Source organism: Rhinatrema bivittatum, chromosome 8, assembly GCF_901001135.1.
Source record: "Rhinatrema bivittatum chromosome 8, aRhiBiv1.1, whole genome shotgun sequence".
NCBI classification, from domain to species: domain Eukaryota; kingdom Metazoa; phylum Chordata; class Amphibia; order Gymnophiona; family Rhinatrematidae; genus Rhinatrema; species Rhinatrema bivittatum.
The window spans coordinates 2,809,938-2,837,014 of NC_042622.1; the positions used below are offsets into that span (position 1 = coordinate 2,809,938).

Sequence of the window (27,077 nt, forward strand, 5' to 3'; positions counted from 1 at the left end):
GGGCATCCCTCCGGGAGCTGCCAACCCTTGCAAATAAGCAGTGTGCATTGATAATATAAACTCCGGGGAAAACTCCGGCCTGCTCGGAGCCAAAATCGGTGGGGAGAGGTCACTGAGATCAGCTTCCCCCTGTGCTGTCTGAACAAGCACCCCGCGCTGAGAGTGTAAAATGGCCGCCGTTCCCACCAAAAACGGTGACGTGGCCGGCCCGCGCCGCCCGGGCATAGCTGAGGCGAAGGTGGGAGCGCTGAGGGACTGCAAGGTGCCTTCCCACCCGGGGAGGCATCGCGCGCAGATGCCCTCCCGAGAAATACGCGACCCAGGCTCGCCGCAGGCCGAGCAGCGCTCCGGCCGCAGCATAGCAAATGCCTAAAAACAACAGAACAAGCCTCGGGGGGGGGGGGGGGCCCGAAAACAACCGGAGCTGCCGCAGGGGGGCCCTGCCGGCCCGCGCTACCCGCCGTCTCAACTCCCCCACAAGTGCCGCGGGGGGGCTTGCCTGGCCAACACTACCTGCTTGGGAAAGTCCCCCCTCCCAGCCCAGGAGCCCTCGAGGAACTCGAGTCGGGCCGCGGGGGAAAAACCGTCGCGGAGAGGCCGGCCCCACCGGCTTCCACGAGGCACTGCTGAAAAAAGCTGAAAGAAAAAGGTACAAATGCAAAAAACACAGTAAACTTACCCCCGGCGGGAACCGAAGTGAAAGGAGAGAGAGGCAGAGAAAGAAGCCACGCCTCCCCAAAAATTGAGGCTTTTTTTTTTTTACACAAAAACTTGATCCAAAATGGTACAGAGAAGTTAAACAAGAAGAAAAGGAAACAGAGAACAGAAATCCCTGTCAAATAGGGGAAGCACAGATTCCCCTACTCTCATCTGCTGGAGTCAGAAGATATTTATTTAAACATTTTTATATACCGGCATTAGTTGTGGACATCATGCCGGTTTACATCAAAACTGGTAAAGTATGGAAGTTACATTTTAACAGGGAATTAGAAACTGGGAGGAGGGTAAATAATTAAATAGGATAGACGGGAAATAACAGTAACATTAACATGGTTCCTCGGTGTGAACGAGGAGAGAGGATAACAACATATGGTTCCTCAGTATGAGGAAGATGGAACAGACGCAATGTGGTCTATTTTTTTTTTTTTATTGGAGGTGTGAGTTTTTATTCTGGGTAGGCATACTCCTGCAGAGGGGGTGCTGGTATATATGGTTACGCCCCCTCGAAGTCTGTTCTGACTCCATCTGCTGGACTGGGGGACATAACCCACCGTCTGGACTGATCCTGGTACGTACAGGGAACATACTATTGCACCAGCCCTTATTGAGAGAGTAGGACCTATAAGTTTACAGGTGTATTTACTAATTAAAGTACTCTAAATCCAACTCCTTTAGTTTCCTAAAAACTTAACTAGGAACTCCTAGTGATTCCAACACCCGAAACGTCAAACGCATGGACCAGACAGCCCCTGCCTGAGATGTGCTCTTGACCACCCAATCGTCCAGATATGGGAAGACACTCCCAGTCTGTGGAGGTGCATTTTGTGAAAACCCGTGGGGAGACATGAGCCTGAACAGCAACACCCAGTACTGGAAGTGCTCTGTTCCCTCGACAAATAGGAGATACTTCCTGTGACTGGGGAAGATCTTGATATGAGCATGTGTGTCCTTTAGGTCGAGGCAGCATAGCCAGTCCCCTTTTTGCAAATGGGGGATAAAGGAGCCCAGGGAAATCTTGAACTTTTCTCTCTTTTTAGAAACTTGTTCAAGGCTCTAAGGTCTAGCATGGGACGAGTCCTCCTGTTCTCTTTGGAATCAGGAAATACCTGGAGTAGAATCCCCACCCTCTATGCCATGGTGGCATGGGCTCGACCACTCTGGCTGTTAAGAAAGAGCTCTCTGCTTGTAGTACCTCCTGATGCGCTATCTGCTCCCAATCATTTATCTGGTAGGCAATAAATAAATGATTTTAAATAAAAATAAATAAATATGGGCATGGAGGGCAATTTGACAGGACACCAAATAGAATTAATTGGTACCCTTGGCATACGAAGGAGAAAACTTATTGGTTCAAGGTTACACTGGGTCACAAAGAACCATAGCCTGCCCCTGAATGGATGGTCTACTATCCCAGATACGGGCAACTGGCTTATGCTCCCTTTGGCCCACTCAAAACCACGTCCCTGGATTGGACTGAGGAGCTGGCTGGGGTCCCTGGGTCGGCCGCAGGAGCCCTGATGGTGTTGACGGGAGTGAGGAGTCTAAGGATAGTACTTACACTGATGAAAGAAAGACTTCCTTGGCCCCAGCTTAGACGCCTCCGCCATCACTCTCACAAACCTGCAAAGGTCAAGTCCTCAGGCGGGGACTTCCTTAGCTTATCTGGAGAAGGATCTGACGGTTGACCATCAGAGCCCTCCGTTGGATCATACCCCAAGAGGACATAGGGACCCTCATTCTCACAGTATGCTAAAGGGGATGGGGCCCTAGGTGCTCAACCTTCATCCAGAGGTGCAGGTACTGGTAGAACCGAACAGGGAACTACAGGCCTCTGAATCACTGCCAGCCTTGATGGAGCTTCTTCATCGGAGGAATTAGCAACCACCACTGTAACGGTAGGAAGCGGCCCTGGTTCCCCTTGGGCACAGATACCATCTAGATTAGTAGCACACTGATGAGCGTGTTGAGCTTCTCCAGTAGTGGTAGGATGACGGGCAACACCGGCTCCAGTGCCTTTGGTACCACAAACCTGATGCCCTGCAGTGCCCGATCCACTGCTAGCTGGACTCAACGCTCCAGCTTCTTCTCAAACATTACTGATGCCAACACAAACTGGGAGGAAGAAGGAAGGAGGGGTGGCCAGATCTTCAGACACACGAGGTACATCGGCAACTGACTGGTGGAGACAGTCGCAGACCCCTGGCATTGATAGAGGATAGGCCCTCCTCGCCACAGGGTCACATTTGGGTCATTGCAGGAAAAGCCAGTGTATCCCCACGCCCGGCACATGCATCAACAGGGACCGGTGCTGATGCTTCTTAGGTTTCCCTCAATGCTTGGCCAGGTCCCTCCCTAGTGCCAAGGTTGAAGATTATGAACCCAGCATCCTCAGCCCAGAGGAGAGACAACTGTCTGTCTCCCGTATCCCTATCCGCTGACAGAACAGACAGCCCCACCGATGCTGATGGCATGGGCTTCCTCTACCCAAAGAGCTGATCCATCTTGTCGAGTCGAAGGTGACGTTCCTTCAGAGTCATTTGGGTGCACAAGCAACAACCCCAGATGTCATGCAATACCCCCAGGTACCGGACATATCTCATGAGGATACGCAACGTACATGGTCCTCTGGCACCGGGGGGATGGGGGGGGGGGGGGCCCCATCATCGAAAACTGGACCTGGCCACAATGGAACAAAAGAAAAAGGAGCAGCTGACACGAAATGAAGGTGGTGGCTGTCGATGGCGGACACCAGGGCACCACTGCCGCAGGGGGGGGGGGGGGGGGGGGGGGGAATCAACTGCGAAAGAAAAAAAAAAAGGATTCCAGAAATGCCAAAAACCCTGACTAAGATACTATGGAGAGGCACAGAGGGACACTGCAATGGAACGATACAGAAAACCAAGAAACTGTGATGCTGAGCATATTCAGTATGCCTAGTCAAAGTCTTCGAAACTTTGACGCAAGTTTTCTGCATTGGGGCTCCATCTGCTGTCACCCATGTGTGAGGACAACCATCCTGCTTGTCCTCGGAGAAATGCATGTCCACCATCTACTGAAGAAGGAATTTTGGTGAACTGATGTTGGGGCAGGGCTATATACTTATGATGTCCGCTTTTACTCCATCTCCATCTGCTTTCGGTGGTGGCATAACCCACTTGTGGAAATTAGCCTACCTGAATGCAGAGAAAAAGTGATTTAAGGAAACTTGGAGTAGTCAAAGATTTGTCAGCTATATTTCAATGCCAAGAAATGCAGTCATGCACCTGGGGTGCGGAAATACAGAAGAGGTGTATGTGATGGGCAGAGAAAGACTATCATGCATGAAGCAGGAGAGGGACCTTGCGGTGATTGTGTCTGGTGATATGAAAGGGGCCAATGGAATGTGACAAGGTAGTAGCTAAAGCCAGAAAGAAGCTGAGGCTGCATAGAGGTATATAGCAGGAAAAGGAAAGTGATAATGCTCTTGCACAGATACTTGGTAAGGCCTCACCTAGAGTACTGTGTTCAGTTCTGGAGACCGTATTTCAAAAAGGAGACAGGATGGACACTGTCCAGAGGAACACAATCAAAATGATGTGGGGTCTGTTTCAGAGGACCTACGAGGAGAAGCTGAACGATCTAAATATGTATACCCTGGAGGAGAGGAGGTGCAGGGGAGACTTGCTAATTTTTGTTCCTGTAGTACCATGGATCAGTCCAGACTCCTGGGTTTTGCCTCCCCTCCAGCAGATGGAGACAGAGGTTTTGACTAACTCTGCCCTATACCCTGAGATGACACCTACAGTCTGTCAGTATTACACTGTATCAAAGCAGAATGATTAAAATCTACATGAACAATGAACAATTTTACCCCCTTCTGGACCAGGGGAGGAGAAACCCTGCAACACCACACATCCTGCTCACGAACCCCAAGTGGAAGCAGAACCTGTGAAAACTTTAAAAACTTTTAAAAATTAGTCTGCAGAGTGAAATAAAAAAGTACTGAACGAGCGGACTTCTCCATTACCTCATACTGAAACGGGCGGGACTCTGGACTGATGCATGGTACTACAGGAATGAAAATTAGCAGGTAAGAACCAATTTTCCTTTCCTTGTATGTACCTGGATCAGTCCAGACTCCTGGGATTTACCAGAGCTCTCCTACATGGGGTGGGACCCGGAGCGTCCTGCTCAGATCAAGCCTTCTCCAAACCCCCCAGAGCCTGGGGCCTGGACATCCAACCGATAATGCCTAGCAAAGGTGTGCAACGATTTCCAAGTAGCTGCTCTACAAATCTCCTGTGGCGAAACTTGCTGACTCAGCCCACAAGGCCGCCTGTGAACGGGTAGAATGCGCCCGAAGACCGATCGGAAGCAGCCGACCATGAAGCAGATACGCTGAACCAATAGCCTCTTTCAACCAGCGAGCGATCGTAGTCCTAGACGCCTTATGCCCTCTTCAGCAGTCGTCCAGATATGGATGAACAAAGAATCCTTCCTTCCATAGTTGTGCTGCCACCACAATCAATACCTTGGTAAAAGTTCGGGGTGACGTGGCAAGCCCAGAATTGAAAGTGATCTCCCAGGATGAAAAACCTCAGGAATTTCTGATGATCGGCCCAGATCCCAATGTGCAAGTACACTTTGGTCAGATCCAGCGACGCTAGGAATTCTCCCTTGTGCACTGAAGCAACGACAGACCTTAGGGTCTCCATATGAAACCCGAAGACATCTGTTGACCCTTTTTAAGTCTAGAATGGGCCGGAACGTGCCCTCTTTTTTGGGCACCACGAATTAAATGGAATAATGGCCCTTCTGTCGTTCCAAAGGAATTGGAATAATGGCTCCAAGCTTCAGTAGGTGCTGTAAGGTGTCCCACACCCGCCCGATGCTTCTGCTCTTACAAAGATGGGGAGACGAGGAAGCACTTTCGAAGGCGCTGAGCAAAATCTAAAGCGTAGCCGTGTCTTATCACATTGAGGACTCTGGTCCAACGTCAATTTCGTCCATTCCTCGTAAAACAGAGACAACCTGCCTCACACAATCTGAGCAGAGGCCTCGTTTCATTAGGATGATTTAGCTCCTCCTGTAGATTGAGAGGGGGGGGGGGCGGGGAAGAGGTGTCCCAGTCCTACCGAAATGATGCCCTCGAAAGGACTGGGACCAGGGCTGTTGTCTGCTGGAATTCTGCCTAGACAAGGAGCCCAACGACTGAGACGACCGCAACCTTAGATTCCCCCAGAAACGGAACAGAGGAGGAAAGGAAGCTCTCATCTTAGGTCTATCCTCCAACAGCCGATGGACCTTCTTCCCCAAGGATTGAATCATACCTTCCAAAAACTTTCCGAAAAGTAGCTTGCCCTTAAAAGGAAGAGAGCCCAGCTGAGCTTTGGAAGAGACATCCGCAGACCAGTTCCTCAACCAGAGAAGTCTGCGGGCAGAGACAGCTGAAACCATGGACCTGCTAGAGGTTCGCAACAGATCGTATAGGGCATCCGCACTGTAAGCAAACACGGCTTCCAAGCGCCCCGCTTGAGTGGCCTCCTCCTCTGAAAGATGTGTTACTTTGCAAATGTTGTATCCGGCGAAACCTTGCCCGCAAGGTGAAGCTGCTGCACATGGTAGCCCATACTCCCAGCACGGACACCTCAAATATTTTCTTGAGCTGGATCTCAAGCTTATGGATCCTGAAGATCTCTGAGGGCTGTCGTGCCTGTCACCGGAATGGTGGTCTTTTTGGTGACCACAGACACCGCCACATCTACCTTAGGGATTTGGAGGTCCAGGGCTTCCTCTGGTAAAGGATACAGCTTATCCATCATTTTACTGACTTTCAATCCTAAATCCGGGATGTCCCACTCCTGAAACAAGTCAATGACTGAAAGATGAAAGGAAAAAGACCTGGCCAGACCACAAAGACCCACCATGACTGAATCAATAGCCCCCACCCGGGAATCCTCCCAAGGGGTATCAATGCTCAATTCCTCCAGAACCACCGGAATAAGTAGGCTCAACTTGTCCCTTCTGAAGAGGCAGACCACCTTAGGGTCATCACCCTCAACTACATGGGGGCTATGACTGGAAATATGGTCCTGGTCATCCCCAGGGTCCGCTTCTTTCAGAGGCTTCTCCTTCAGCTCCTGATCCTCTGGGTCGGAATCCGAGGAGTCGTCATCCCTCGGACGGGACGTCGCAGTTCAAAGGGTGCACTTTACTTTTGGGGCCCCATCTCTCTCTGTGGGTCAGGATCTTTTAGGGACCTGGACCCCTGCAGCCAAAGAAGAGCTTCATCCCGGAAAAGCAGCTAAAAGCCAGGAAAGCAGCTAAAAGCCTTGTGAAGCAGCATAATGAACTCCAAGGAAAAGAAGGAGTCTGAGGGCCCCTCAGGGCTGCTCTCAGCTGCGCCTGCTGATTCATCCCTTGGTCTGTCCCCCTTGGAGGCTGCCCACTGTGGGGATAAGGGAGGAGGAGACTTCCCCTCCCCCTCAGCGGCCCGTGCCGCTGCACGAAGAGATTCCAAAATGGTGTCAGTTCCCACGCTGAGCAGGCGGAGCACAGGCCATCTTGGGACAGCCGCGTGTGTGACAGGCCACACCTTGAGGCATCGGCGGCGAAACTGAGTCGAAGAAACCAAGGAAAGAGGGGGGAAAAAATAGTCAACTGCTCTTCTCCCCCACCCCCCCGGAGGAAAGCGGAGACACCAGCCCAGCAGAAACCAAGAAAAATTACCTTTTGATTTTTTTTTTCTTCTGTCAAACCTGACTGGAAATGCTCCGCAGGTCCTGTGCCTCCTGGGGTGAGTGAGCCGGGCACCCCCCAAGCGCTGGGGGCAGGAGTGGTAAGCAGGGTCCTCGACCCCCGATACCAGCAGCCTCTAATAACAGGGGGGATGGTCCCAGCAGGACCTGCCAATCCCCTGGGAGGCTCCAGCAACTCTTCTTTCTGAGGGTTTTTTTTTTTCTTTTCAGAAAAAAAGCTAATCCTAAACTGTGTCCTTAATCTTTTTTTTTTTTTTTTTTAAACTATATCTACAGACTGTAGGATTTTGCACCTCCACCATCTGCTGGAGTCAGAAAAATACCGACAGATTGTAGGTGGTACCTCAGGGTATAGGGCAGATTCAGTCAAAACTTCTGTCTCCATCTGCTGGAAGGGAGGCAAAAACCAGGAGTCTGGACTGATCCAGTACGTATAGGGAACCAATTTCAGGAAATATGTCTTCACAGAGAGGGGGTTGCATGCCTGGAATGCCCTCCCAAAAGTGAAGACAAGAACAGTTAATGAATTCAAAAGAACACTGAACATACACTGCAGATCCCTAAAGAGTTAAAGAAAGGGATGGTGTAACATTTCTGCATGGGGGTAACATGAACGGAGCAGCAGTTAATACCCTTAACAGAAACATATTGGGGGGGGGGGGGGGGGGGGGGGGGGACCTGCACGAAGTGGCAGTTACTACCATTAGCAAATTGCTGGGCGGACTAGATGAAGCATTTTGTCTGTTTTCAATACTATGTTACTATACTGAGCAAGGAGCACCACACAGCTGCTATATGCAGGGGGTTCTGAAGATGTTCCTCGCTATTACTGAACACTTTAGTCTGAACTTGAAATCATTACTGTGTGTAGGGGGGTTGGGTTCTCAGGGTTTTATTTATTTTTAACTTTTCTATACCGACGTTCCTGTATAAAATACATATCACATCGGTTTACAATGCAACAGCAAAATTCACTCGGGGGCGATACAATGAACAGAGGATACAATAAACAGTGGCGAGGGGGGTAATAAACTTTACAAGTAACAGCTGAATTGAGAACTGAACAAAGAGAGCAATCAACTGCGAAATTTGCACAGTGCGATACAAGGGCCAAGGGGTATGATTAACTGTAGCGAGGGGATTATCAAATCTTTATAAGTGATATCAGAATTGAGAGGATCCTAGGTTGAAGCGTTGAGCGACTAGCATTTGAATGCAACAAGGTCAAGTGACAGGGCCCAGCCATAAAGGTCAGAAGTGAACCAAGGGCCATCCTTAAATTACCAAAATTACAATAAACTTACAGAATTAAATGACATGGCTTAAGTAAGATAGGGAGTAAAACTGATGAACAGCTAGACAAAAGTTTTACCTTCCATCTCCCTCTGCTTGCTTCTAAGGTGATATCGAGATGGTGTGCGTTTGTAGAAAGCCTCAACTTGCTGGGCTGTGGATACAAATTCACCATATCCAGTCTCCTCATGTTTTCTTTTGCCTTGGGATAGATTGAATGGTTTGGGTATCGTATGACTCCCTTTTTGCATTCTTGCCTGTGGATAATACAAGAGAACAGAAAGACATGGAAGGCATCGTAAAAAAGTTGGTATTTCCAAAAGGACAGACACTATTCTAGAATACCAAGATGAAGCAATGATTCTGGCCTGCCAAGTCCACTATAACAACTCAGTAAGAAAGCAATATTGCTTACCTTGTAATAGGTTTTATCCCAGGACAGCAAGATGTAGTCCTCACAAATGGGTGACATCATTAGATGGAGCCCTGGTACGGAAAAACGTCTGACAAGAGTTTCTAGAAACTTTTGACTGGCACTGTGGGCCCACTGAGCATGCCCAGCATGCCATGATATTCTCAGCCACAGGGGTCTCCCTTCAGTCTAGTTCCCTGTACGTACCAGGATCAGTCCAGGACACCTGGGTTGTGACCCCGCACCAGCGGGTGGAGACAGAGCAAAACTTGTGGGCGGAGCCATATATAAGCCCCTGTGCCAGTCACAGCCCCTCAGTCTTACTCTGTCTCCAGCAGGTGGTGCAGGTGCAGTCACAGCCTCTGCCTGCACTGATTGTTGTAGTTAGTCAGGTTTTTCAGATTTTTCTCTCTTAAATTTCATTTTCTTTTAAATTTGGTTGTTTTTTTAGTGAGTGGTGTCCTGTCTGCCCTGCCTCCCAGGGGGGTTGCGAGGTTCTGAGGGGACCACCCCCCCCTGGTTGAGGCCGCTGCTAGGGTCGAGGACCCGGCTTACTAGTAGCAGCGTTAGGGGTTGACACCGGGGAGCCCGGTTCACTCACCCCTCTTGCAACAGGGCTCCAGGACCGTGGACAGCGACAAGCGGTAGGAAATAAAAAAAAAAAAAAAAAAAAGGTTTAAATTTTTGTTGTTTGTTTTCTTGTGCCGGCTCTCTGCTACTTAGTGCTGCCGCTCCGTTTTCGTCGGGGGGGAGGCGCAGGTCGCAAGGGGGTGCTCGTGGTGCTATTTTCTTTTCAATTTTATTTTTTTCTGTCAGGCCGTTTTCTTGCTTGTGTTCCCGCGTTTTTCGCCGCTATGCCCCGAGGCTCTGCTTGCCGGGCCTGCGGCTCGGCGCGCGCGCGTCTCGAGGGAAGGCCTCTGTGCCTCGTGTATCCCGGGTGAAGAAGGCTCGTCGGGGGCGTCTCGGGGGGCCCGTTCTCGGACCGCGCGTTCGCCACCGCCTGCCAGTGTCCTCACTGACAAGCAGCAAGATCTTTTCCCGCTCAGCGCGGGAGTGGCGGCCATTTTGGCAACAGGCAGGGAAATTTCTCGGGAGCCGGCAGGAAATTCTGCCGTGCCTCCCGCGCTTTCTCCGCAGTCAGGTCGTGCTGGGGGGGTCGCTCCGGAGGGGTCTCAGTCCCGGGAGGGCTCCGGACCCGATTTTTCAGACTCGAGTTCTTTTTCTGAAGATTTTGCACTTCTTCTGCGCAAAGTTCTTAAGTTTAAGCGCAGTAAACGCAGGCGTAGAGGGGCCCCTGAGGGGGGTTCTGGCCAGCACGCCCCAAAGAAAAGGAAGACTAAGGAAGTTGATGGATCCGCTCGTCATCCCCCGCGAGGGAAGCGACCTCTGAGGGGCGTCCCTCAGGACTCGGAGTCAGATTTTTCTACTGCAACAGATACGGATTCCGCTGAAGAGTCCCTGAAGGGGGCCGATGGAACAGCGGCGGACGGCCTCTCTCAGCCCGGAGCGAGCAAAGGTGCTCAGGCCGTAGAAGGGGATGATCCCAAAGTGGTCCGCCTCTTTCGTAGAGAGGAGCTGACCCCTTTGATTCCGGCCATTCTTCAGGAACTAGGAATTGAGGCTCCGCCAGTGGGGGTCCGTCAGGAAGCCAACATGGATCCGGTTCTGCTAGGTCTCACAGGACCGGCAGTGGCTTTTCCTTTTCATTTTTCTTCGACCGATATTTTATTTAGAGAATGGGATACTCCAGAACTGGGACTGAAGGTTAGTAAGGCCATGGATAAATTATATCCACTCCCTGAAGATGCACTGGACCTACTCAGATTTCCGAAGGTGGACTCGGCAGTCTCGGCGGTGACAAAGAGGTCTACCATCCCGGTTACGGGAGCGACGGCCCTCAGGGATATCCAGGACAGGAAGCTGGAAGTACAGCTTAAGAAGATTTTTGAGGTTTCCGCCCTAGGGGTGCGGGCCGCCATCTGTACTAACTTTGCAATGCGGGCTAGCCTGCGCTGGGCCCAAGTAATTCAGGCGAATGCTGGTCTATCCCCGGAGGAGGCGTCTCAAGCTGATCGACTAGAGGCGGCAATAGCGTATGGAGCAGATGCTCTACATGATCTATTGCGAACCTCTGCCAGATCCATGGTGGCGTCCGTTTCGGCACGTCGCCTTTTGTGGTTACGGAACTGGTCAGCGGATGGCTCTTCTAAAGCTCACCTCGGGGCATTGCCTTTCAAAGGCAAGCTACTGTTTGGCAAAGAGTTGGATGACATAATGGTCTCCCTAGGAGAGAACAGGGCGTTTAAATTGCCCGAGGATAAGTACAGACCACGGTCCTCCTTCTCCTCCAGGTCACGGTTCCGTGGTTCCAGAAAATCACGTCCGCCACGTTCCTCGGGTCCTTCGTACAGGTCTTCTTCCTCTCGGACTCCTCACTGGCAGCAATCCTTTCGAGGAAAGCGGTTCGGCAAACAGGGAGGAACCTCGGCCGCGGGAGGTCACAAGGGGCCGCAATGAAATGCGGTCGGCCCAATCCTCGCCTCAGTTTCTGCACGAGATCCCAAATGTCGGGGCACGGTTAACGTTGTTTTTCGAGGATTGGGCCAGAATTACGTCGGACCAGTGGGTCCTCGACGTGATAAGACACGGTTACGCATTAGATTTTGTTCGAATTCCAGCAGACAAATTCCTAGTCTCTCCTTGCAAAGCTCCGGACAAGAAGGCGGCAGTGCTAGACACCATCCGGCGCTTGGAAAGCTTGGGAGCTATCGTTCCGGTCCCGATCCATCAGCGCGGCGAAGGCCGTTACTCCATTTACTTCATAGTCCCAAAGAAAGACGGCACGTCAAGGCCGATCTTGGACCTCAAAGGCGTAAACAGATGCCTACGCGTTCCTCACTTCAAGATGGAGACGATTCGTTCGGTCATTGCTTCGGTAAGGCCGGGCGAATTCTTGGCCTCTCTGGACCTCACGGAGGCGTACCTGCACGTGGGAATTCGGCCGGAGTTCCAGAAATTCCTACGGTTCTGCATTCTGGGGAGACATTTTCAGTTCCGGGCGCTACCGTTTGGTCTCGCAACCGCTCCTCGCACGTTCACAAAAGTGATGGTGGTAGTAGCGGCACACCTACGCCGAGAAGGTCTCCTGGTTCATCCTTACCTGGACGATTGGTTGATTCGCGCAAAATCCAAGCCTCTGTGTCAGCAAGCAGTTGCCAGAGTCCTCCAGGTGTTACAGTCTCTAGGCTGGGTGGTCAATTTCAGCAAGAGTCAACTGGAACCGACTCAGACCCTAGAATACCTCGGAGCTCTATTCGACACAAGGCACGGCAAAGTGATCCTGTCCCAGGAACGCAGGGACAAGCTACAGTCTCAGGTGCGGCGATTGCTCTCTCTTCACACTCCTCGAGTTTGCGATTATCTGACAGTCCTGGGTTCGATGGCTTCTACTCTAGCCTTGGTTCCCTGGGCGTTCGCTCATCTGAGGCCGTTGCAGTCGTCCTTACTATCCCGATGGCGGCCGGTCTCGGAAGAATTTTTCCTGCCTCTTCCACTCGAGGGCCAAGCGAGATCCAGCCTCTACTGGTGGCTCGACTCCAAGCATCTATCTTGTGGAGTGTCCCTGCTGGTACCCAAATGGACGGTAGTGACCACGGATGCCAGTCTCTCCGGCTGGGGAGCAGTTTGCCTAGGAAGGTCGGTCCAGGGGCTATGGACAGCGTCTCAAACACAGTGGTCTACCAACCGGCTAGAGACCAGAGCGGTCCGCCTAGCTCTTCAAGCCTTTTCACCGTTACTAAGCGGAAAGGCGGTCCGAGTACTATCGGACAACGCAACCACCGTAGCCTACATCAATCGACAAGGAGGGACGCGGAGTCCACAGGTGGCTGCGGAGGCACAGCTCTTGATGACCTGGTCAGAACAAAATCTCAGCAACATAGCAGCCTCTCACATTGCCGGGGTCGACAATGTACAGGCAGATTTTCTAAGTCGTCATCACCTCGATCCCGGAGAGTGGGAGTTGGCGGACGAAGCTTTTCGGCTCATCTGCAGGACATGGGGAGTTCCTCACATGGATCTCATGGCCACATGGCACAACGCGAAGGCTCCACGATTCTTCAGTCGGCGTCGAGAACGGGGAGCAGAAGGCGTCGACGCGCTGGTACTTCCGTGGCCGACGGATGTACTTCTTTATGTGTTTCCCCCGTGGCCGATGATAGGCAAGATTCTTCGGCGCATAGAGTTGCACCCGTTCCATGTGATCATGGTGGCACCGGAATGGCCACGTCGTCCGTGGTTCGCAGATCTCATCCAGTTGTCAGTGTCATTACCCATTCGTCTCCAGGGGTTCGCGGGGCTCCTACGTCAGGGCCCCGTCTGTTTGGAGGATGCGGATCACTTTTGTCTCGCGGCATGGCTTTTGAGAGGAATCGTCTGAAGAAAAAAGGTTACTCAGACGCGGTGATAACTACTTTGCTGAGGTCCAGGAAACAGTCTACGTTTCTGGCTTATGTCCGGGTCTGGACGGTTTTTGAGGATTGGTGCGTGCAGCGAGGGTTGGATCCCTTTTCTGCTTCAGTCTCAGATATTCTCACGTTTCTTCAAGCCGGTCTGACCAAAGGTTTGGCGTGCAGTTCGCTACGGGTCCAGGTGGCGGCTCTTGGTTGTTTGCGGGGTAAGGTCCAAGGAACCTCCCTGGCTCTTCATCCTGATATTGCCCGTTTTCTTCGAGGGGCAAAACACCCCCGTCCTCCATTGCGTCCCCCCTGTCCGTCTTGGAACCTTAATTGGGTTCTTTCCGCTCTAAGCTCCGCTCCTTTTGAGCCATTGAAGCGTACAACTATTAAGGACCTTACTTTGAAGACGGTGTTTTTGGTGGCAATTGCCTCTGCGCGGCGTATTTCCGAATTGCAGGCGCTGTCCTGTAGGGAACCGTTCTTGCGGATTTCCGATTCCGGAGTATCCTTGAGGACAGTTCCTTCCTTCCTTCCTAAAGTGGTGTCGTCTTTTCACGTCAATCAGTCAGTGGAGTTACCGGCCTTCACGGTCGGGGAGTCCACTGATCCCCAGTTCAAAGAACTGCGAAAGCTGGACGTGCGAAGGTCTCTTCTTCATTATTTGGAGGTTACTAATCCGTTCCGGGTAACCGACCATCTGTTTGTTTTGTTCTCAGGGCCAAAGAAAGGGGCCGCAGCGTCCCGCACAACGATTGCGCGTTGGCTTAAACAGGCTATTGATTCAGCGTACTTGGTAAAGGGTAAGCCGCTTCCGGTGGGTCTTCGGGCTCATTCGACTCGTTCCCAGGCTGCGTCCTGGGCAGAAGCTTCACAGGTATCGCCTCAGGAGATTTGCAGGGCGGCTACCTGGAAGTCCATGCATACCTTTATCAGGCATTACCGATTGGATGTCCGGGCTACCGATTCCGGGGGATTTGGAGAGAGGGTACTCCGAGCGGGACTCTCTGCTTCCCACCCTCGGTAGGTTTGCTCTGGTACATCCCAGGTGTCCTGGACTGATCCTGGTACGTACAGGGAAAGGAAAATTAGTTTCTTACCTGATAATTTTCGTTCCTGTAGTACCAAGGATCAGTCCAGGATCCCACCCGCAGGGCTTCGCTACAGTAACGGAGAGTCCGCTCATAATTTCTTAAGTTCTGCTGTTCGCTTGTTTTAGCTCTCCCGGTTGGGGAGCCCAGTTCAAGTTGGAGTTTTTTCGATGTTAGTTTGAATTTTTCTAGCCAGTTTGTTACTTGGTTGCATTGCTGCTTTGACATTACGTATGACTGAGGGGCTGTGACTGGCACAGGGGCTTATATATGGCTCCGCCCACAAGTTTTGCTCTGTCTCCACCCGCTGGTGCGGGGTCACAACCCAGGTGTCCTGGACTGATCCTTGGTACTACAGGAACGAAAATTATCAGGTAAGAAACTAATTTTCCTTTTGTAGCAATATGCGTGAGCTAAAAAAATAAAATAAAACGTATCTGACCCAACTCCGCGGGGTGGCGGGTGGGTTCTGTGAGAACTACATCCTGCTGTCCTGGGATAACACCTATTACAAAGTAAGCAATTTTGCTTTATCCCAGGACAAGCAGGATGCTAGTCCTCGCATATGGGTGATTTGCAAGCTACAGGCTGAGTCATTCTTGTATTAGACCAACAGCATACAACATGTGCAACGAGCACAACTGGTGTACTGCTGGAAAGAATGAGGCAGCCTGAAAACACAGCAGGATGGATGCGGAAGGAGTTGGATTTATACAGAAAATAAGTTCTTTAAGACAGATTGTCCCATAGGCGGCATCTTGTCGTCCTTCTTTGTCCAAACAGTAATGAGCTGCAAAGGTGTGAAGAGAAGTCCATGTTGCAGCTTTACAAATGTCTAGAATGGGCACTGAATGACAGTGTGCTACTGATGTGGACATGGCTCTTACCGAGTGTGCTTTTACTCGCCCCTGGAGAGGGACATTTGCTTCTTGATAACAGAATGCGATACAGTCTGCTAGCCAGTTGGAGAGAGTGTTTTCCTACTGCTACTCCTGATCTATTTTTGTCGAAAGAGACAGAGTTGGGTAGATTTCCTATGGGCTGCCATGCGGTTCAGATAAAAAGCTAATGCACGTTTGCAGTCTAATGTGTGTAAGACTCTCTCTCCTTGGTGAGAGTGAGGTCTTGGAAAGAAAATAGGCAAGACAATTGACTGATTAAAGTGAAATTCTGTTACCACTTTTGGTAAGAATTTTGGGTGAGTGCGAAGACTACTCTGTCATGCAGGAGCCTTGTGTAGGGCGAGTAAATGATGAGGGCTTGTAACTCACTGACCCTTCTAGCCGATGTGATGGCTACTAAGAAAAGTACTTTCCATGCAAGGAATTTTTCTTCACAAGAGAAGAGGCTCGAACGGTGAGTGCATGAGCCTTGTTAGTACTAAATTTAGTACTAACAAGTAGTAGTTAGTACTAAATTTAGTACTAACAAGTACTAAATTTAGTACTAAATTTACTAAAAATAAAATAAATAAAATAAATAAATAAATTTAGGTCCCATTCAGTGACCGGTGGTCGTATGGGAGGCTTAAGGTGAAGTAAGCCTCTCATAAATCGACTCACTAGGGGTTGTGCTGTTATTGGTACATCCCCTATTCCCTTGTGGTATGCCGCTATGGCGCTTAGGTGAACCCGTACTGAGGATGTCTGGAGTCCAGAATCTGACAGGTAGTATAGGTAATCTAGCAAAGAAGAAGTGGGGCAGGAGAAAGATTCTATACCCTTTTTTGTGCACCAATTGGTAAACCTAGTCCATTTAAACTGGTAGGATTTACGTGTGGAAGGTTTTCGTGAAGCTACTAGAACGTTAGAGACTTGCGCTGAAAGATTAAGTGGTTGCAGAATTAAGCTTTCAACATCCAAGCTGTGAGGGCAAGAGTTTGCAGGTTGGGATGAAGCAACTTGCCCTGATTCTGAGTGATGAGAGTGGGCTCTGTGCCCAAGCGGATTGGTTGTGAGATCGAGAGGTCGAGGAGTATGGGGAACCATACTTGTCGAGGCCAGTATGGGGCTATGAGGATCATTGTTCCTCTGTCCTGTTGTAGCTTCACGAGAGTCTTCGCTATGAGCGGTATGGGAGGATATGCATATAGAAGACCTGTGTTCCAGGGGCGAGCAAATGCGTCCCTGGGGAATGCTTGTCGACGTCTGTGGAGGGAGCAGAACCTTTCCACTTTGTGGTTCAGTGTGGATGCAAAGAGGTCTATGGTTGGGTGACCCCAGCGTTGAAAGATTTTGCTCGCTACACGTGGGTCCAATGACCATTCGTGGGGATTGAAATGTCGACCGAGATTGTCCGCTAGGATATTTTTGATGCCCGCTAGATAAGTGGCTCGGAGGTGTATGGAATGCTGTAGAGCCCAAGCCCAAATCTGCACCGCTTCTTGGCAGAGGAGATAAGAGCCCTTGCCTCCTTGTTTATGTACCACATTGCCACTGTGTTGTTGGTTTCTATCAGCACAGTGCTGTTTGAGAGGCAGTCTTTGAAGGCATAAAGAGCATCTCATTGCTCGCAGCTCCAAGAAGTTTATTTGATATTTCTTTTCGAGTGGAGTCCACGTCCCTTGTGTTTGAAGGTTGACGACGTGAGCTCCCCATCCCAGGTTGGAGGCATCTGAAGTCAAGATGACTTGCGGATTTGCCGGCTGGAATGGAAGACCAGCTTTCAATGCTGCGTGATTCGCCCACCAGTGGAGCGAGAGACGTAACTGAGTGGTAATTTGAATTGTGGATGATAGTGGTTGGACGGCTTGTATCCATTGAGATTTTAGAGTCCATTGAGTTCTTCTCATGGCTAATTTTGCCATAGGAACGACATGTACTGTGGAAGCCATGTGGCCTAGAAGTACTAGAATTTGATGGGCAGATGCAAACTGATGATTAATAATACTGTTTGCTAGACATGCCAAATGTTTTGCACGTTCGTCTGGAAGGGAAGCCTTCGCCACTGTGGTGTCGAGGTCTGCTCCAATGAATGTGAGGAGTTGAGACGGTTGGAGGTGGGATTTTGGATAGTTGATGAGAAATCCCAGGGAGTGTAGTAGAGTTATTGTGGTTTCCAGAGCAGAGAGAGCACCCTGTCTGGATGGGCTTCTGATTAGCCAATCGTCTAGGTATGGAAAAACATGAATGCTGTTTTTTCTTAAATGTGCAGCTACTACTGCTAGGCATTTTGTGAAGACTCGAGGAGCCGAAGCCAGTCCAAATGGCAGGACACGGTACTGGTAATGTTTCTTTCCCACTACAAATCGTAGGTATTTGCGATGTTGGGTGGCAATTTGTATGTGAGCGTAAGCGTCTTGAAGGTCTAGAGAACAGAGCCAATCTCCCTTTTGAAGTAATGGAAGGATGGTTCCTAGAGATACCATCCGAAATTTTTCTTTTTGTAGAAATGTGTTGAGATTTTGGGGGTGTGGCCAAGATGGCGGCGGTGTAGCAGCACCGCTTAGACGCTGTCCTTTTGCCAATAATTTCGTGTGTTTCTTTGGCGGAGAATATCCGAATATGCCCCCGAAAAGGAAAGGTCGGGTTCGCGTGTATCCTGCAGTGCCATCCCTTCCACCTGGTCAGCGTACGATAGCGGAGCTGACTGCAAACTATTCAAGACTGGAGGTGATGCGCTCCGCGGAGGTAGCCATGGGAGGAGTCGTGGCTGACCCTGGAGAAACCACCTTGAGCCCTCCTGACCCCAGGACACCTCCAGTGCCGGTCCCCAGAGACTCCTCGAGCCCGGTGAGTGCTATATCGGTCCCAATTGGGGAGCTGGGTACAGCAGCAGGAACCACCGTGGGGAGTGGGAGAGAAAATGCAGGCCTGGAGAAGACAGGAGAAGGGATGGCAGGGCTGCCGGCGGCAAGTTTGAATTTGGACTCTGTTCCCACTTTGAATGCCTTTAATGGCGAAGATTTCTTTAAGTTTGAGCCCGAAGCAGGGAATGCTTTATTCCCTAAGCCTGAGGTTGTATCCATAGACGCTCTCTGGGAGCTGATAACCAAAATGGGGATGGCACTATTTAAAGTTGCTCAACAGCAAACAAATGTGACCCAAAAAATTGGAGGTTTTACTCATGAATACAATGCAAGACATTTAGATCATCAAAAGATTTTGAGGTTGGAAGAGCAAGTAAAGAAGTCCCAAGATATGCAAGCAGCTATGCTGAAAGATCGTATCGCCATTAATAGGAAATTGGAACAGCTTGAAAATAAAGCAAGGAATTTAAACCATAGATTTATAAATTTCCCAAAGGTTATGGGCGAACAACCGAGAGTAACTTTGAGGAAATACATGGTGGAAATTTTGAAGATAGCACCTGAAAATATTCCAGCTTTGAATAAGGTGTATTTCATGCCTCATGCAAGGCCTAGAGGAGAAGAAGCTGCTCCAGAGCTTGATCTTGCTAACTTAACTTTTCTAGAGACTTCTATGTCGGAAATAATAGAGAGATCTACTCTCTTGGTTTCTTTTATTTATTCACAAGACCTCAGTCTAGTAATGAGGAAATATTTTTCAGATATGAGAGCAGAATTCATGGGTAAATCAGTGCAGGTCTTCCCTGACTTGGCACAGGCTACCCAGGAGAGAAGGCGGGGGTTGCTGTCAATAAGAAAATGCCATACTGGGTCAGACCAAGAGTCCATCAAGCCCAGCATCCTGTCTCCAACAGTGGCCAATCCAGGCCATAAGAACCTGGCAAGTACCCAAAAACTAAGTCCATTCCATGTAACCATTGCTAATGGCAGTGGCTATTCTCTAAGTGAACTTAATAGCAGGTAATGGACTTCTCCTCCAAGAACCTATCCAATCCTTTTTTAAACACAGCTATACTAACTGCACTAACCACATTCTCTGGCAACAAATTCCAGAGTTTAATTGTGCGCTGAGTAAAAAAGAACTTTCTCCGATTAGTTTTAAATGTGCCCCATTCTAACTTCATGGAGTGCCCCCTAGTCTTTCTACTATCCAAAAGAGTAAATAACAGATTCACATCTACCCGTTCTAGACCTCTCATGATTTTAAACACCTCTATCATATCCCCCCCCCTCAGTCGTCTTCTCCAAGCTGAAAAGTCCCAACCTCTTTAGTCTTTCCTCATAGGGGAGTTGTTCCATTCCCCTTATCATTTTGGTAGCCCTTCTCTGTACCTTCTCCATCGCAATTATATCTTTTTTGAGATGTGGCGACCAGAATTGTACACAGTATTCAAGGTGCGGTCTCACCATGGAGCGATACAGAGGCATTATGACATTTTCCGTTTTATTCACCATTCCTTTTCTAATAATTCCCAACATTGTTTGCTTTTTTGACTGCCGCAGCACACTGCACCGATGATTTCAATGTGTTATCCACTATGATACCTAGATGCGACAGGATGCCCATTTGCTGGGGGCAAGTTTTATACTCAGGTATCCTTGTCGATGTATATTAAAGCTAGACAATGTTACTTATGTTTTCTTTGTACCTGAACAAATGAAAGAATTATTAGAGAATAGAAAAAGATTACTCCCCAACCCCCCAGTCCAGGATGCTTCAAATATGGAGTCATAGAAAAGGAAGAATAGTTGTTATTAACCGTTAAGCTTTTTCTGAGTTTCTTGAGATTTCTCATTTGTTTTTGGCTGTAACACCCTCTGTTTATATTTGGGGTCAAGTTTATTTGAAAATGTTATTCTTCTTAATGTAACTGAGAAAGTTGTAAAATGAAGACAGACTGTTTCTCATGTTTCTGTACAAAGTGATAATCCTTTGTAAATTCTGTTTAAACTAATAAAAAAAAAATTAAAAAAAAAAAATTTGTTGAGATTTCCTTTCCTTGCTGAGACCGAGGAACTGGTTAGATAACCCTGGCAGTCAGCAACGTAGAGAGTTCTGGTTGAAGATGAGATGTCATGAGAATGTTTGACCAAAGTGGAATGGGGGAAGAATTCGGGGGTATCATAGTGAATTTTAGACAATATCCCCGATTTAGTATGGCCAATACCCATTGGTCTTTTGTAATGAGACTCCATTGTGTTGGAAGTAATGAAGTCGACCCCCTACTGGTAAGAAGTGCATGGGGTTGAGAAGAAGGCTGTTCTCTAGGCACGGTTCAAAAACCTGCCGCTGGCCCAGTTTGAGGAGGTGGCTGGGTCTTTTGCTGCTTCGGTTGACGAGAACGTCCTCTTTGAGGGGGACTGTAGGCACGTGTAGAAGATGGAGGGTAGTACCTTCTTGGTCTGTAAAAAGGTCTCCTCGAGTCTCTGCGTGATGGGCATCTTAGCGTAGATGTTAGATCAGATGCTAATCTGGATAGTTGACAGAGAGTCTCGTGATGGTCTTTCAGCTGAGAAACCATCGCCTGAATCTGTTCCCCGAAAAGATTGTCTCCCACGCAAGGGAGATCTGCAAGCCATTCCTGGACCTCCTGTCGAAGGTCAGACACCTTAAGCCAGGCCCATCTTCTTGCATTTATTGCAGTGGCAGATAAACGTGATGATGTCTCAAAAACATCATAGGCTGCCCTCACCTCATATTTTCCTGATTCTAATCCCTTTTCCACTAATGTGTTTAAAGGAGACTGGTGGTGTTGAGGGAGATTTTCCACAATATCCTGTACATGCTTCCATAAATTCCGCTGGTACTGCGTCATGTACAATTGGTATGCAGCGATACGTGATACCAGCATGGAACCTTGATATATTTTCTTGCCCAAAATATCTAAGAAACGTTGTTCTTTCCCAGGTGGAACAGAGGAATGAGGCTTTTGCTTCCTAGCTTTCTTTTGAGCGGATTCGACCACTACCGAATGGTGAGATGGTTGGGGTTTTTGGAATCCTGGAGCCTGTTGTACGAGATATGTGGCATGTGTCCTTCGGTTGACTGCAGAGATGGAGCAAGGATGTTCCCACATTCGCTGCTGCAATTCCAGGAGAACTTGATGTATTGGAATAGCCATGATTTCCTTGGGCGCATCCACAAATTGTAGGACTTCTAGAGCCTTATGTCTAGTGTCCTCCTCAGAGACTAATTCAAATGGGATAGTGTCTGCCATTTCTTTAATAAAATTGGTGAATGACAGGTCCTCAGGAGGGGACTTCTCTCTCTCCTCCGGTGGAGAGGGCTCTGACTGAAGTTCATCTGAATCAGAGTCAGTTTCCACATCCTTCCAAGGTGTGTAGAGAGTATGAGAAGAAGCCTCAATGTCTTCAGGATGGACATGGTGCTTGGATTTGAATGCAGCCTTCGTGGGAATGTGTTTTGATACTGCTGGATGAGAAGGCATCGATGGGGAATCGAGTTGCATCGGTGACATAGATGTAATTCGATGTCTTAAGTCCCCCGATGGACCCGAGTGAATAGTCATCGATGATTCTTGGAAAGGCATCGAGTGTTTTCGAGGGGATCGAGCCCCGATGGTCCTGGGGTGAAATTCAGAGTCTTCTCTGTCATCCCCCGATGATCTGAGAGCCATAGTGGCCGGAGTCAGACAGGGGAATCGGCATAGATTGTTGAGACGATGTAGTCGGTGCCGGTGGGAAAACCTGTAGTAAGGCATCGATTCTAGTCAGCAGAGGCTGAAACATCGATGGCTCCATAGTCGATGCCGATGGCACAGTACGCACCGGTGGCAGTGTCGGAGGCTGCAAAGTCTTCATCGCCTCAACGACTGCCTGCTGAACTAAATTTGTCACTTCTTCCCGGGACATCGGGGCAGTTTGTACTGCCACTGGGGAAGGCATCGCTGGCGCTAACGGCACTTCCACGATATTTCGTGGTGGCACGTCCTCTAAGACAGAGCCCGGTGGAGAGCGCCGCGGTTCTTCATGGGTAGCTGGTGGAACTGGGAATCGACTCGATGGATGCTGACCCCGATGTCGATGGTTTTCCGTCGGGGGGGGGGGGGGGGGGGGGGGGGGGTCGATGGACCGATGGCGGTGCCGTTTTTTTCTCTCTCGATGGCCTTTCGATGTGGACGATGAAGCTATCGAGGTTATCGACGGCGCCAGTGACGGACGGCCTTCGATCCTTGATTCGGCTCGAGGATTTGGCACCGGTGATTGCACTTTTGTGGACGACGTCGATGACGATGATGTAAGTTTTTTTAACAATTCCTCCATTTTATCCAACCGGGCACGCCTGCCCTTTGGAGTCATCTGAGCACAGGTTGAACAAGCCCGGACGTCGTGGCCGGATCCCAGGCAGAGGACACACACAGAATGCGGGTCTGTTATGGACATAGTTCGGTTGTAATCCGGACATTTCTTAAACCCCGATGCCATGGTAACTTTTGGCCTAGCAACGGTTGACGACAGACGGGATTCGACAGAAAAAGTGACCGGAATCGATCAGAAGATATCTGAAAATGAACTCACCGAAACTAAGTCGAAGGAAGACCCACTTGTGAGAAAATTGTGACTGAGAATATAAAAAAAGTTTTATATTTCTTCTGTGAGAGATGAAACTCTGTCCAGAGCTAACTGCTTTGCTTCAGCAAGGTGGAAAAAAAGAGACTGAAGGGAGACCCCTGTGGCTGAGAATATCATGGCATGCTGGGCATGCTCAGTGGGCCCACAGTGCCAGCCAAAAGTTTCTAGAAACTCTTGTCAGACGTTTTTCCGTACCAGGGCTCCATCTAATGATGTCACCCATATGTGAGGACTATCATCCTGCTTGTCCTGGGATAAACCTCCGATGGGTCCTGAGGATGGGAATGTGCAGATAGGCCTCTGTCAAGTCGAGAGAGGCAAGGAATTCCCCTTGGTATACCGCCGCAAAGACCTCAAACACCCGCTTGAGGTAGACCTCCAACTTTCTATCCTGCGTGTCCCGCAGGGCCGTGCCACCCGTCACCAGTATCGTCGTTCTCTTGGTTACCGCTGTCACCGCCGAGTCTACCTTCGGGACCTTAATCAGGTCCAAAAAATCCTCCGGTAGCGGATAAAGTTTTTCCATGGCACGGCCTACTTCAGTGAAGTCTCGGGAGTATCCCACTTCCTGGTTAGCAACTGCAGAAAAGTGGGATGGGTAGGAAAAGCCCGGGAGAGGACGTAGACCGGCAAGTAGGGGGTCCCCTTTCTTGGTGGACGAGGTGACAACCGGGACCGGGGATACTGGCGGGTCGGGCGGAGGATCGAGATCCAACTCCTGAAGGATCTGCGGGATAAGGTCGTCAAGCTCCTCCTTCCGAAAGATGTGGAGGACCCGCGGATCATCACATTCCAGCTGGGCCTCAGAAACCGGATCGTCTGGATGGTGCGGGGGGATTCCCCCCCCGGATCTGGCAAGGATCCCGCCCCACCCCAGTGGGGGGGTGCAAAAAAGGACCTGGAAGCCCCTTGAGAGGGCCCCGGCCCCCCCTCCCGCTGAGCCCTGGGTCCCCTGGGGAGCCTCCGCAATCCGGGGCGCCTTGGCTGGGAGGTGGGTCTGGACGGAGCGCCAGGGAAACCTCCAGACGCTGCAAATAAGCATTGTGCATTAGCACAATGAAATCCGGAGAAAAGGGTGGGGGACCCCGGGGGGGTGGGAGTGGTGGTGGTGGTGATGGGTGGCACAGCCGGGGGTCCCTGGTCCCGAGTCTTCAATCGGGGCAAGAATAAGGGGTTCCCCGCCATCGGAGTCCTCTCCTCCTTCCCCTGATGGAAGCTGAAGCTGCCCGGCAGAAAACAAAATGGCCACCGTTCCCGCCGATAGCGGCAAAGGGGCCAACCCCCGACATGCTGATCGCGCAGAGGCGCGGGAAGGGAGAAGGTCCAGCGGCCCAGAGGTGCCCTCCCCACCAGGGAGGCACCGGGAACAAATCCCCTCCCGCGAAATCCGCACCCCCGGCTCGCCACAGGCAGAGCAGCGGGACGGCCGCGGCATGGCAGCCGAGGGTGGGGGTAAGCCGCGTGGGAGGCCGGAGAGGGAGGTTACCGCAGGAAGCAGGGACAAATCCCAGCGCTTCCGAGTGCCCCCTGAAGAGCAGCAGAGGAATGGTCCCTCTCTGCTGCAGTGGCCCCGGGGAATGAGAGCGTCTCGGGGCCGCGGGACACCTGCGGCAACGGGGGGTTGGGGGGGGGGGGGGGGGGAAGAGGCTGGCACCACCAGCGTTCCCCAGCCACCAACCTTCGGAACCTAAAAAGCAAAAAACACAGCCCCAGCAAACTTACCCAGAGACCGGATAGGAGGGAGGAGAGGGAGAGACTGTAATCAGCCCTGCCTGCAAGCCTCGCAGTCACTCCTCCCACTGAAGCCTTTTTTTTTTTTTTTTTTAAACAAGAAGTTAACAACTTTAAGAACAAACTTGATCCAGCCTAAGAAAAGTAAAGAGGAAAACCAAAAAGAAATCCTTCAAGAAGGGGAAGCACCAGATTCCCCTGCTCACATCTGCTGGAGTCAGAAGTATACTGAGCTCCTGCAGAGGGTGCACATGAACTTATGCCAGCACCCTTCGAAGCCTTGTCTGACTCCATCTGCTGGACGGGGGACATAACCCACCGTCTGGACTGATCCTGGTACGTACAGGGAACGGGACTGACTGCTGCCCCCCAGAGCGCGAAACTGTGCGCATGGGCAACCTCGAGGGACCCTCCCCCCAGGGAGGCACCTAACAGTCCCTCGCGGGAGAGCCTCGACCCGGGCTCCCCGCATGCACTACACCGGTATGATTGCGGCATCGGGAGTGGGGAAAGGGCACCGTGCGGCAGAGAATGGCGCTGAAAAACAGCGGGAAATTCGTCCACCGCGACAGGGAGGCTTAGACTGCTATCCGACCAGGTAATGAAATTACTCAGAGAAGCGCCATACCCTTGTTTTCACCGTTAAACTGCCCCGAGGAAAGCGCGTCTCAGGGGTAGGGGGTCGGATCGTGCCAGACGGGGGGAATGGCTGGACTACCAGCATGCACCCCTGAGAGGAGAGCCAGGAATTCGCCTGTAAATAAAAAATACAGAACACTTACCCCATAAACAATAGGAAAGGGTAGATATATAAAAAAAAGGGTTCAGACTGCAAGCCAGTTGTTGAGCGACAGAAGTCCCCCTTAATAGTAAATACAAAAGTTCTCTTTTTTTTTTTTTTTTAAATTACTCAACTTGATCCATCCAAACAAACACAAGATTAAATAAAGCAAATTCAGTGAGGATAAAAGAATCTAATGGGGAACCAAAGGTTCCACACTCGCATCTGCTGGAGTCAGAAAGATACTGAGGTTTTTCCAGAGGGTGCACTGGTGTATAAGGGACCGCCCTCTGAAGTTTGTTCTGACTCCATCTGCTGGACTGGGGACATAACCCACTGTCTGGACTGATCCGGGTACGTACAGGGAACATTTGTTACAGGTAAGCAACTGCACTTTCTCCTAGGACAAGCAGGAAGGTAGTCCTCACATGTGGGTGATTACAGAGCTGATGATTGCCTCCTGAGAACAGAGGGACCCACAGTACCCGAACAAGGTGCCAACAAGCACAACACAACTGCAGCATTGTGGGATGCAAAGGGATGTCTTGGCCCATAGAGAGCACTATAAGAACAATTGGGTTCAGGACTGGAATAGCTTGCGGAGGACAGACTGGCCAAAAGCGCTGTCCTGGAGACTATCCCTGTCAAGACAGTAGTGAACAGCAAAGGTCGCGGCTCTGCAGATTTCAGCGATAGGGACTGCCCGCAGGTGGGCCACTGATGCCGCCATAGCCCACACAGTGAGCTTTCACCCTGCCGGCCAGCTGGAGGCCTGCTTGCTCATAGCAAAAGGCAATGCAATCCGCTAGCCAGTTGGATAGGGTCTGCTTCCCCACTGCTGCTCCCAGCCTGTTGGTGTCAAAAAAAAAAAAAAAAACAGACACAAAGAGCTGGGTGGACTGTCTGTGACTCGCTGTACGGTCTAAGTAGAAAGCGAGCACCTGCTTGCAGTCCAGGGAGTGGAGAGCACGTTCCCCCGGGTGGGAAGAACATGGGAAGGATGAATGACTGGTTGATGTGGAAAGAAGTCACCACCTTGGGCAGAAATTTTGGATGCATGCACAGCCCCACACGATCATGGAAGTATTTCGTGTAGGGAGCATATGTAACTAGGGCCTGGATCTCACTGACCCTGCGAGCGGAAGTGATCGCCACCAGGAACATAACTTTCCAGGTGAGGAACTTCAGGTCACAGGATCTGAGCGGCTCGAACGGCTGTCTCATGAGCCTCGCCAGGACAACATTGAGATCCCACGGGGTTGCCGGTGGGCGAAGTGGGGGCTTCAGTTGAACCAGACCCCACATGAAACGCCCGACCAGTGGCTGGACTGAAATGGGTGCCCCAACAACCGCCCTGGTGGTAGGCGCTGAGATGTACTCTGACCGAGCTCGTCTGGAGGCCGGACTCTGACAGGTGCCTCAGATAATCCAGCAGGCGGGGGAGCGGGCAGGAGAAG

The 27,077-nt window shown here is 50.5% G+C and overlaps 1 protein-coding gene across 2 annotated transcripts in view; it reads right to left on the minus strand.

The window, feature by feature from the left end:
• The window catches only part of TPX2 (TPX2 microtubule nucleation factor), a 246,042-nt gene that overhangs the window by 119,818 nt on the left and 99,147 nt on the right, over positions 1 to 27,077 (minus strand). For both annotated transcript variants that reach the window (XM_029612898.1, XM_029612897.1), the window contains exon 6: positions 8,830 to 9,007. In XM_029612898.1, the coding sequence (XP_029468758.1) occupies positions 8,830 to 9,007 (178 nt within the window). The remainder of the gene's footprint in view (positions 1 to 8,829; positions 9,008 to 27,077) is intronic.